Below are 11,071 nucleotides of genomic sequence, written 5' to 3' on the forward strand. Positions count from 1 at the left end.
GGGCAGAGAGCTCTCTCAGGGCTGGGGTCCTGATGGACAAGGCCCACGCCTGCCTTAACTGTTGAAACTTCCTGCTCTGTGCCCCTGAAAGTTTTGAGTTGAAAAAGCAAACAGATAATGACAACTGCAAACTTACACTGTCCTAAGCACTCTACTTAGAATAACTTACTTAAACCTTACAACCCTATTAGGTAGATAACATTATTTTCATTTCATTTCATTAATTAATTTATTTATTTTTGGCTGCGCAGCACGTGGGATCTTAGTTCCCCGACCAGGGATGGAACCCACGCCCCCTGCAGTGGAAGCGCAGAGTCTTAACCACTGGACCGTCAGGGAAGTCCCTTATTTTCATTTTAGATGAGGAAATGGAGGCACAGAAAGATGCCAATATAATCCAGAACATCATCCAGTATCAAAGATGGCATTTGAACCCATACAGCCTGGCTCCAGAACCTGGGCTCTTATCCAACACTACATAAAGCCTCCAGTCTTGTTTAGAGAAGGGGAAGGGACTTACTTGCATGAGGTCAGACAGAGAACTTACTAGAAATCAGATCTCTCTGCTCTGCAGGTGGGAAGTATAATAGAGAAACATGGGCTTTGGGCTCACAGGTATCCCTGGTACCCCTCTCCAGCATGTGCTGAGACAGAGAGCCTCCCCAGCTGCCCCAGGAAGAATCCAGAAGTTGCTAACCAAAACTTTTATTGAGAGAGAAAAAACCAGGAGGCTACCTACTGGAGGTTCTTGGGCCTCAGACCTCAAGAAGGGTAGCGCCCAGGCCCATGATCTGTTAGGAAAGGACTAGAATGAGGCAGCATGGCTGGAGCACCCTCTGCTCCTCAGATGCCGTGCTGAGTTGCAGGTTCCGTGCCCATGTTTCTAGGTTGAGGCCTGACCTGTGGACTCACAGGCAAGGTCTGCAGGCCCCACAGCCTGGTTTTCAGAGGTGGCCCCATGGGGCAAGTCTGTGTACTTGCAGGCAGAGCCGCGGGACAGATGCACTGGGTAGCGTCGCCGGTTGGTGTCCATCTTGGAGAGCACTGCTCGGGGCAGATCTACACGGCAGCGGGCTGCCAATGCTACCAGGTAGATGAGGACGTCACTGAGCTCCTCTTGAAGGGCTGCTCGTTCCCTGGGGGGCCAGGCTTGGGGCCCAGGCTCCTCATCCGGCTTCCACTGACTGGGGACAGGACACAAAGACAGGCACACACACATAGATGCTAGCTAGGCCAATGGGTTCCACCTCTCTTAGGGGCACACCCCAGGCCTTGCAGCAATGAACTCCCACCTCCTAGGAAGTTCCTCCAAAGACAAGTCAACCCAGCTAGGTCCTGGAATCTTCATGGTGGGGAACAGACCCCATCAGATGATTCACCCAGACCTCTGTGTCCCTACCTGAGCCAAGGAGTAGCCAAGAGGACACTTCACTTACCGAGACACAATTCTACTCCTCCCCTGCCGGCCTTAGCCACTGCCACCCCAGACTAAACCTTGGACCTGGACCACTGCAGAAGCCTCTAACTCATCTTCTAGTCTTACCCTGCACCATCTTTTAAAAGCACAAATTACATTTTGTCCCTCCCCTGCTTAAAACTCCCCCAAGTGTGCTTGGAATAACATCCAAACTCCTACCATGCCCTCCAGGTCCTGCATGAACTGACTCTTTCTTCCAGTGTCGTCATCCACCATGCTCCCTCTCACTCCCCACCTAAACCCACTCTGGCCTTTTCTGCCTTAAAAATGAGCCAAACTGTCACAGGGCCTTTGCACTTACTGCTCCCTGTGCCTTGAATGCTCTTCCCCCCATCCTTCCCATGGCTGGCTGTTACTCAGGTCTCAGCTCAGATGTCACCTCCTCAGAAAAGCCTTCTCCCTTCTGTTACCTTCTTTCTCATCACCTTGTGTTACTTTCCTCATAGAACTTGTGACAATTCCACATCTTTTAAAATTAGTTCACTTATCTATTGTCAGTCTCCTTGCACTGTGATGGTAGGAACTGTGTCTATCTTGTTCAAGGCCATATCTCGATTCTAGAGGACATAGCACACAGATGGTGGTCATGAATCTGTAATGAACAAATGGCTTGCCCTCACACACATCAGTGCCCTCATTTGTCCATCCCACAGTGACTGCCCTGACTTAGGTCTCACCACCTTTTGCCTCATCTACACCAGCTTCCTCACTGGTCTCCCCTGACCCAATTCTCTTGGGGATCCAATGCACCCTGCAGACACAGTGACCTTTCTACCATTCAAATCTGGTCAGGTGTTCTGTCCAAACTCCATTACTTCCCAGCCCTGATTCTATCATTCTGTGTTCCTATCCTACCCCTGTCCTCCACAGCCACAGTATATTGAGTGCCTATTGTATCCCAGCCACTTGGGACACACCAGAGACCAAAACAGACAAAAGCCTTGCTCTTCCTCAAGAAGCTTACACTGAAGGAATCTTATATTCTCCCTAAATTTAACTTGCCCTTTCCCACCTCACTACCTTTGCAAATGTAAACTCCCCCTGTCTGGAATGCCAGAGGCAGGTCTTCTATAGAATACCTGCCTTTCCACCCCAGAGGCAGAGGTAAAGGACAGTTACCACTGTCCCCTCTTAGACCTGGACCTGCCTTGCTGTTTTCACACCTTTCTCTCCCAGGAGACTGGGCACCCCTAGAGGGCAGGGACCCATAAGTCATCTTTGTATGCCCAGCAACCACGTACAGAGCTTGGTAGTGAGGAGGGGAAATTGGATCCAGGGATATCTAATGGTCAAATAAATCCTCCCCTCCCCTCCCCAACACACAGACTCTTCCAGAAGACTGTCATCTACTCACAAGAGCTCTGCCAGCTCCCCTACTTCCCCCACCAAGGCCAGGAGGAGGTTCCGAGGTTGGTGGAACTGGTCCCAGTCTCGTTCAGCAGCAAACTCAGCATGGAGGCGGCGGCTGGAATAGGAGAAAGGGGTGGAAGTCCAGGTCCCAAGGTTAGGGGATGGGGGAGGAGATGCAGGGCCCTGGCAGGTACCTCAGTGATATGTAATGGGGGCATGGGCATCAGGGGGGATTCTGCAACTAATTCCTTGGGTGGCCTAAGCAAGTCGTTTCCTCTTTAGGGAACTTGGTTTCCTCATCTATAAAATGGGTGGGACCTTACACAGACCCTAAATTATCGAAAGCTAATAATACCTTCTTTTTCATTTTTCCACCTCCTGCTGCTGCTTCTGCAGATTTTCTCCATCTGGAATATCCCTATCTCTGTATATCTAAATCCTATTGATTTTACAGAATACAGCTCCAGGATACTTCCCCTAAGAAGCCCTCTTTGATTGCCTCCAGCAAGAAATGCCTCCCACCTCTCAACACTACATTTACCACCGTCCTACCTCCCGCTCCTGGAGGGCAGAGGCAGGGCAGAAGCAGCATCGTACTCCGGTATATCCCCTGCCTCAGGTGTGCATTAAGCCCATTTTACAGAGGAGGCGGTTAGAAGGCTCGCCTGCGGGGGTCAGCCAGCAGAGCTAGGACCTGAGCACAGCAGCTAGCCTTCTTCCCGACCACGTGGAGGGGCCCTCCCCAAACGGAGGGAGAAAGGGGGCGATCTCCCCAGCCCAGCCTGGGCAAGGACGGCTTACATGTCCTCGAGCGTTGGTTCCGAGCTGAAGCTGAAGGGGGCGGCAGCAGCAGTGCCCTCTCCTCCTGCATCCCCACGCGTCTCCCCACCCACGGACATACCGCCCACCCCGCCGCAGCCCTGACTTGCTGAAGAACCGGGAGCCAAGCTCGGAGCCCCCGCCTCCAGAGCGCCTGACCAATCACAGGCGTTCATGATTGCTTCACGGGGGCGGAACCAAAAGAAAGACCAATTTCTTACGTGAAGTTTGCTACAGCCCGCCCCTTACCCGGACAGGACCAACCTAAGAGGACTTCATGCTTGCGTTCTTTGGCGCCGGCCCCCTAATTCTTCAGTCTTGACCAAGCATCTTAAAGGTATAGGTACCAGATTCGACCAAGGGAAGAGACAAAAGTCAGAGAGTGGAGAGCGCAGGCGCATCACTTCCCTTTTGGGCGCCAGATGGCGCCAAAGCAAAATGATGACGGAGAGCCCCGTGGAGAACCCCAGCAATGAAGGGTTTAAACGAGAAAGGGGAATTTATTAAAAGGATACAGGAATGTCTCCAGGATACAGCTGAGCCTGAGGAGTGAACTAGAAGTAGGGTAGCTGTTTCAAGCATTTTACATATTTATTTTTTGGAGGCCCTGCTAAATCTATAGTTTCTTTTTATTTTTTGATTTTTATTTTTTATACAGCAAGTTCTTATTACTTATCTATTTTTTACATATTAGTGTATATGTGTCAATCCCAATCTCCCAATTCATACCCCCCCCCACGCCGCTTTCCCCCCTTGGTGTCCATACGTTTGTTCTCTACATCTGTGTCTCTATTTCTGCCTTGCAAACCAGTTCGTCTGTACCATTTTTCTAGATTCCACATATATGCGTTAACATACGATATTTGTTTTTCTTTTTCTGACTTACTTCACTCTGTATGACAGTCTCTAGGTCCATTCAGGTCTCTACAAATGACCCAATTTCTTTCCTTTTTATGGCTGAGTAATATTCCATTGTGTATACGTACCACATCTTCCTTATCCATTTGTCTTGTCAATGGGCATTTAGGTTGCTTGAGCATTTTACATATTTAATCCTCACAGCAACTCATTCAATCCTCAAGTCAGCCCTCTGAGGTAGGTAATACTATGATAATCATCCACATTTTAGAGATACGGAAACTGAGAGATTGAGTAGTTTAACTCAACACCTAGTAAAGTGGTAGCCAGATTTCAAATTCAGGCAGTTTGGCTTCAGAGTCTGTTAACCCCTATGTCATATTGTCTCAAATGGTGATAAGTACGATGAAAAAAGAATCTGGGACTGGTAGGTAGCAAGACAGAAAGGACCGGGATCCTTGATAACAATGCTGAGCCACTTACTTTTACAAGTTACAGAGATGCCCTGATTTAGGACTCTGGTTATATAATATAATAAATCCCTTTATCGAGGGACTTCCCTGGTGGTCCAGTGGTTAAGACTCCATGCTCCCAGTGCAGGGGGCCTGGCTTCAATCCCTGGTCAGGGAACTAGATCCCGCATGCTGCAACTGAAGATCCTGCATGCCACAACTAAGACCTGGCACAGCCAAATAAATAAATAAAATATTTTTTTAAAAATTGCTTTATTGGTCAAGCCACTTTTAGGGTTTTTTGTTTGTTTGTTTTGGGGTTTTTTTTGTTGTTACTCGTCTTTGAGAAAGTGATATTTAAGCTGAGTAAAAGTCAAGGGGAAAAATCAAGAGTACTAGGTAGAGAGAACACCAGTGCTTAAAGCAGGAAAGGCTTGGCATGTTCTAAGGCAAAAAGAATTCCAGCATGGCAGGAATGCAGTGAGCAAGGGGGAGAATGGTGGGATGTGGTGTTGGAGAAGAAAAAAGAGGCTAGATCAGATCAATCAACCATGGATTTTATTTCATATTTTATTTTATTTTGGATTTTAACTATTACGGGAACCCTTTGGAGGATTTTAGGCAGGGGAGCAGTATGATCATGTGTTGTATTTCTGAGCCCTCTGACTGCTGTGTTAAGAATGAACTGAAGGGGGGACTTCCCCGGTGGCGTAGTGGATAAGACTCCACGCTCCCAATGCAGGGGGCCCGGGTTCCATCCCACGTGTTGCAACTTAGGAGCCCGCCTGCCACAACTAAGACCTGGTGCAACCAAATAAATAAATAAATATTTTTTTAAAAGTAGCATTCTGTGTAATTTGACCTTATATTTAAAAAAAGAAAAAAAGAATGAACTGAAGAGGGCAAGAGTAGAAGCAGAGAGATGAGTTACTGCAGTTTTCCAGCAACAGATGTTGGTGCCTTGGACTGCTGATGGCGGGTGAAGATGAAGAGAGGTGGATGCATATTTTGGAGACAGATCTATAGGCTTTGGTGGTTTTGAACTAGTGAGATGGGAGAAAGGGTAGAATCAAGCACGGCTTACAGGTTTTGAGTGTTGAGCAACCTGGTGGATGGATGGTGATTCATACTGGGATGTGGAAGATGAGGTTCAGGATTGAACACATGAGGCATCAGAAGCGTGTTTTAGGACAAAGCAAGTGGAAGACGCGTATCGAATTGGCAGGTGGATTTATGAGCCTAAGTTTTAGAGGAGAGATCAGGGCTAGAGATTCAGATTTGGTAGTCTTAGTCATTTAAACAGTACCTAAAGTCAGGGAATTGGAGAAGAATAACTAGTATAAGAATCTAGGTAGACGAGACCAAGATTTGGGCTACTCCAACATTTGGCAGCTGAGCAGAAGAGAAAGGTGAGGTAGGAGAAAAATTGACAGAGTGTGAAGTTACGGAGCCTAAGGGAGGAAAGTGTTCCAGAACGAGTGGACATCTGATGCGGCTGAGCTTCTGGGTAAAATGAGAGCACAGAACTTGCTAGATTAGGCAACATGGAAGTTGGATATAGGGTGCGGGAGATAAGAGGGAGTCCTGGGTAACTCCTTGGTTTCTGGCTTGAGTAAATGGATGGATAGTTTTGTCATTTGCTGAAATGAGGACACAGAAGACCTGGGAGTTGGGGTAGGAGGGAAGACAATGAATTTTAGTTTGGAACACGTTGAGTGCAAGATGACTCTAGAACATCCAGATGATGTCCAGCAGGCAGGTGGACAGACAGGTCTGAAGTTCAGAGCATTGAACTGCCTTATGGATCTGGGTACTGAAAGTTTCAGGAGCCCAGTACCACCCCTAGCACCTTCCCTGGTGTTTGCTAAGCTTCTCCAGACCAGAACCCAAACTCTTACTGGAATGTAAAACACCACTTGGAGAGCAGTTTTCTCAGGAGTCCTCTGCATCTCAGATTTTTGAAGAGTCAGGTTTCCAGGACTTCTAGAGTTCCCAGGTCAGATGGTCCTTGGAGACGGACCTGAAGGAGGAGGCGCTCTCTCTGAGACTGCCTCTGCCCATCTCCCCTAGGAGATTCCCTGGCTGAGTTGTAAAGCTCCTGCAAAGCACCCTGCAGGGACATCCAAGTTCTTTGCTCCAACGGCATCATCCTCTAAAGACCAACCAAACCCAGCATCAGCATGGCATGGAGTTGGGGGTGGGGGCGGGGGAGACCCTCACGAGGGAGAAGGAACAGACATGAATATATGATTGGCCCCATCATCTGGACTTCTCATCCCAGGCTCTTCCTGAACCTTCACCCCACATCCTGTTAGTTTTCTCCATTCTCCTCAGTCACATCTAGGCAACCAGACTTCTTTAGTGAGGGCCTCAGTGTACTTGGTCTTGCTTTTTGGTCCACATTTGTGATTAGCCCTTTAGAAGTCTATCCCCCCAGAGACTAGGTGCCCTACTCTTTTCAAACCAAAGGTGTTTCCCCAGTGCAGGTTAATAAATGTTTAATGACAGGGTGGACGGGCTGGAACAGGCAGATGTGTCAATGCACACATATGCCCTTCTGGTACTCAAGCGTTTGGCCACCTTCCCCACTACAGCCAAACAGATGCAGCTGGTTCCAGTAAGGCTCTTTGGGAAACCCTGGAGTAGAAGTGTCAACAGCAGCTGGAGAACAAAATAACAGAAGCCCATAAGCTGGGTAGGTGGTATCAGGGTGGGGGAACCTGAGCCAGTCGGAGGTCCCAGAGACAGCAGCGTGTGATGGGAAACTAGGAGTCAGGTGATTGGGAACCTATCTACCAATGCTCTTGGGAAGATTGTTTCTCTTCTCTGAGCCTCAATTTCTCTATATAATGGGGGTCTGGCCTAGGTGGCCTCCAAGGACCCTCCACAAGTGGCTAGGAGGACCAGGACAATATGTATTTTGTTCATGGCTGGATCCCGAGAATCTACTGCAGTGCTGTTCTTATTCAAGGTAGATCCATAGGCCTTGTTGGTTTTGAACTGGGGGACAGGAGAAAGGGTGCTGCTATAATTAAAAATATTTCTTCTTGAAAAAAAAAAGAAAAAAATATTTCTTCTTAAATTTTTCAGGAGGAGTCATGACAGAGGCTTTTAGGAACCTCTAGCCTAGCTCAGTCAGGCCAGGGAGTCCCCAACACCCTTAGAAGTCCTTCCCCAACCTACTTACCCAGCTGTATCCCCCTACACACATGCTGAGCAGGTGTTCCCCACTCTCCCTGCCTTTGCTCACATAGTTCCCTCCATCTGCAATGCCCATCCCCCTTCTCTGCATAGCCAAATCCAAATTCCACCCATCCTGTAGAGCCCTGCTTCAAAGCCACCTCCTCTGGGAAGCCTTCCTAAACTTCCTCCAAAAGGACATAATTTGGTTTTATTTTATTTTATTATTTATTTATTTTTGGCCACGTTAGTTCCCGACCAGGGATTGAACCCGCGCCCTTGTCAGTGAAAGCACAGAGTCCTAACCACTGGACTGCCAGGGAATTCCCAGGACATAATTTGGTTTTATAAAGCACTTCATCCACTCTCACTCTCGTGGCACTTACCACTTCTTGCCTTAATTTGGGGCTGATTGGTGTTCCTGTTCTAGATCTCCCCCTAGACTGGGTCTCCTGGAGAACAAAAGCAGTGTCCGGCTTTTGTTTCCCCGGGACCTGGTACTTAAGTCGATCTAATAAATATTAATTTAGAGGAGCAGGTCTCATGGGATCCTCTCCATAACTTGCCTGCCATAGGTGGGTATGGCTGCACCTATTTTACAGATGAGGAAACTGAGACCCAGAGAGGTCAGGAGACTTGTCTGAGATCACACAGAAAGGCGAAGGCTGAAGCTCACCAGCACTCCCCAGTGCTCTTCAGCAACTGAAAGACGTCTCCCCACAAAGGAGTAAAGGAGGCAGCTCACATGTGCTTGGGTATCTGCTGAGGTCACCTTGCCACTGCCTTTCCTTCTGCCCTTCTGTCCTTTCTTTTCATCTTCCTCTCTCTCTTTCTCTACCTTCAATTTCCTCTCCTTTTCCTTTTCTTCCTCTTTCTTTTCCTCCATCACCTTTCTTACCTCTGTTTATTCCTGTGATTCTGTTCTGATTTCCACCCGAGGCCTGTCACCTCCACTACCTGCTACCTCCATTTTGCTGCCCAGCCCCTCCCCAAGCAATAGTTGGGTGCCTACCTTGCTTCCAACCCCTAACCCTTTCTAGGTTAACTAAGAGGACCCAGGCCAGGGAAGCATCCAGTCATTTTCCTGCCCTTTTCTACTGCCCACCCCAAGCAAGAACATAAACCAGTTAGAGAGCTGTGTAAATTGATAAGCAGAACCAAGGCCCAAATTTCTTCTCCAAAGCCTTGTCTTAAGAGATTGGTGGTACCAGCTTCCACCACTAGGAGACACCAAGAGCAAGGCAAGTGTGAAAACAGAGGGTGCTGGGGTCCCCAGTGTATACCTCACTCAATCATTGATTCAGTATATTCCGAACACTAACTGGGGGCCAGACACTGTTCCAGTGCTGGGATACAGAACATCCTCTGCCATCCTGGAGCTTACATACAAGCAGAAAGGGACAATTATAAAGTAAACTAAGGCATTTTCAAGATAATTACAGGTTAGGATAAAAGCTATGAAGCCAATAAATACGGTGATGAGTTGGGAGAGTAGCTGGGTGTTGGCTGAGGTCAGAGAGGGCTTTTATGCAGAGGTTTTATTTGAGCTGAATTAGGACTAAGAGTGAGCCAGCTGCATAGAGGTGAGGTTCCAGGCGGAGAACAAAGGATCTTGATTTGTTTGAAGCACCATGGAAAGGCTAATGGGCTAGAGTTTAGTGAGAGAGGTAGGGAGAGTGCTGTGAGATGAAGGGTCACAAGATGAAGCAGGGATTTTGTGGAAAGCTATTTGAGAGCTTTGAGCTCTGAGCAGGAGAAAACCCGATTGAATTTATCTATTTATTATTTATTTGTTGTTGTTGTTAGATTACATTTTGTTTATTTTTCAAGGTTTTCTTTTTGGCTGCAGTTGATAACTGCCTCATTCTTTGTTTTTGGCTAATTTTCTACATAATTGGTAATTGTCACTAATTCTATTTACATCTTCTGATAACCTTCCAATACAATTTATCACACAATTAAACATACCAATCCTCTATCAGTTCCATTTTCCTTTTCCTGGAAGCCTTCCAGGCTTCTGCTCCAGCATGGACTGGTTCTTCTCTATGCCTGCTGGACCGCTATTACCTTGAGAGCTCCCTTCACCTTCCACCTGTGCTGGGTTGGGTTTCCCGGACCCCATGTTTTTCTCTTTCTCCGTTTGCTCCCTTGTTTCTCTGGAGCACATCTTCCAGTAGTTTCTTGAGAAAGAGTGAATGGGATGAAACCACTTTGATACCTTCCATGTCTAAAAAATATCCTTATACTATTTGTTTGAAAAATGTAGCTAAATATAGAATTACACAGAGAAGATCATTTACCCTCAAAATTTTGAAAGCATTGCTTTGTTGTCTTTTAGCTTCCAATTCACTGCTGAGAAGTCTGATACCAAACCTTTGTTTGTGATCTTCCCCTCCCCCCAGAAGATTTAGGCGAGCGCAATGATTAGAAGCATGGACTTTGGAACCAGGCTGTTTAGGAGACTGCCAGGGCAACCTTGGACAAATTTCTCAATCTCCCTGCACCTCAGCTTCCTCATTTGCGAAATGGGGTGGTTGGAAGTTTACAGGAGTTAATACATATAAAAGCACTTAGAACAGTGCCTGGCAAAGAGTATGTACCAGGTAAGAATTTGCTATTGTTATTATTAGGGTCTCTTTATCCCTGGCATTTTAAAATTTAACAGTAAAATAAGCGTAGGCCTTTTTCCACTCACAATGCTGGGAATTCAAAAGGCATGTGACAGTCGCAATTTTAAACTTTAGAAAACTTTCTTGTATTATTTTTTGATCGTTTTCTTTCTTCCATCTGCTTTATTACCTCTTTCTGGGACTCTTCTCAGACGTTGAACCTCCTGGCTCATCTCTGATTTTCCTACTTTTTTTCCTTCTATCGTGCATCTTTTTGTTTGTCTCCTTTCTGATAAATGTCAACTTTACCGTCTAAATCTTCTACT

At 47.0% G+C, this 11,071-nt stretch overlaps 1 protein-coding gene across 1 annotated transcript; it reads right to left on the reverse strand.

Annotated features, from left to right (window-relative positions):
* Positions 1 to 689: 689 nt before the first annotated feature.
* DCTPP1 (dCTP pyrophosphatase 1) lies at positions 690 to 3,797 on the reverse strand. Its single transcript, XM_032603794.1, has 3 exons — positions 3,629 to 3,797; positions 2,832 to 2,942; positions 690 to 1,184 (listed from the first exon to the last, which is right to left on the reverse strand). The coding sequence occupies exons 1-3, from the start codon at positions 3,724 to 3,726 to the stop codon at positions 884 to 886; spliced, it is 510 nt and encodes a 169-aa protein (XP_032459685.1). The 5' UTR covers positions 3,727 to 3,797; the 3' UTR covers positions 690 to 883.
* Positions 3,798 to 11,071: the final 7,274 nt, after the last annotated feature.

The sequence above is a fragment of the Phocoena sinus genome, chromosome 15 (genome assembly GCF_008692025.1).
Source record: "Phocoena sinus isolate mPhoSin1 chromosome 15, mPhoSin1.pri, whole genome shotgun sequence".
NCBI classification, from domain to species: domain Eukaryota; kingdom Metazoa; phylum Chordata; class Mammalia; order Artiodactyla; family Phocoenidae; genus Phocoena; species Phocoena sinus.

Bases quoted from the DNA above. Each gene is read 5' to 3' on its own strand.
- DCTPP1 (XM_032603794.1), bottom strand. From the start codon at position 3,726: ATGTCCGTGGGTGGGGAGACGCGTGGGGATGCAGGAGGAGAGGGCACT. The intron at 2,943-3,628 runs GTAAGCCGTCCT...CTCCTATTCCAG, and splicing joins GAACCAACGCTCGAGGACAT to CCGCCGCCTCCATGCTGAGT. The intron at 1,185-2,831 runs GTGAGTAGATGA...TCCTGTCCCCAG, and splicing joins GGGGAGCTGGCAGAGCTCTT to TCAGTGGAAGCCGGATGAGG.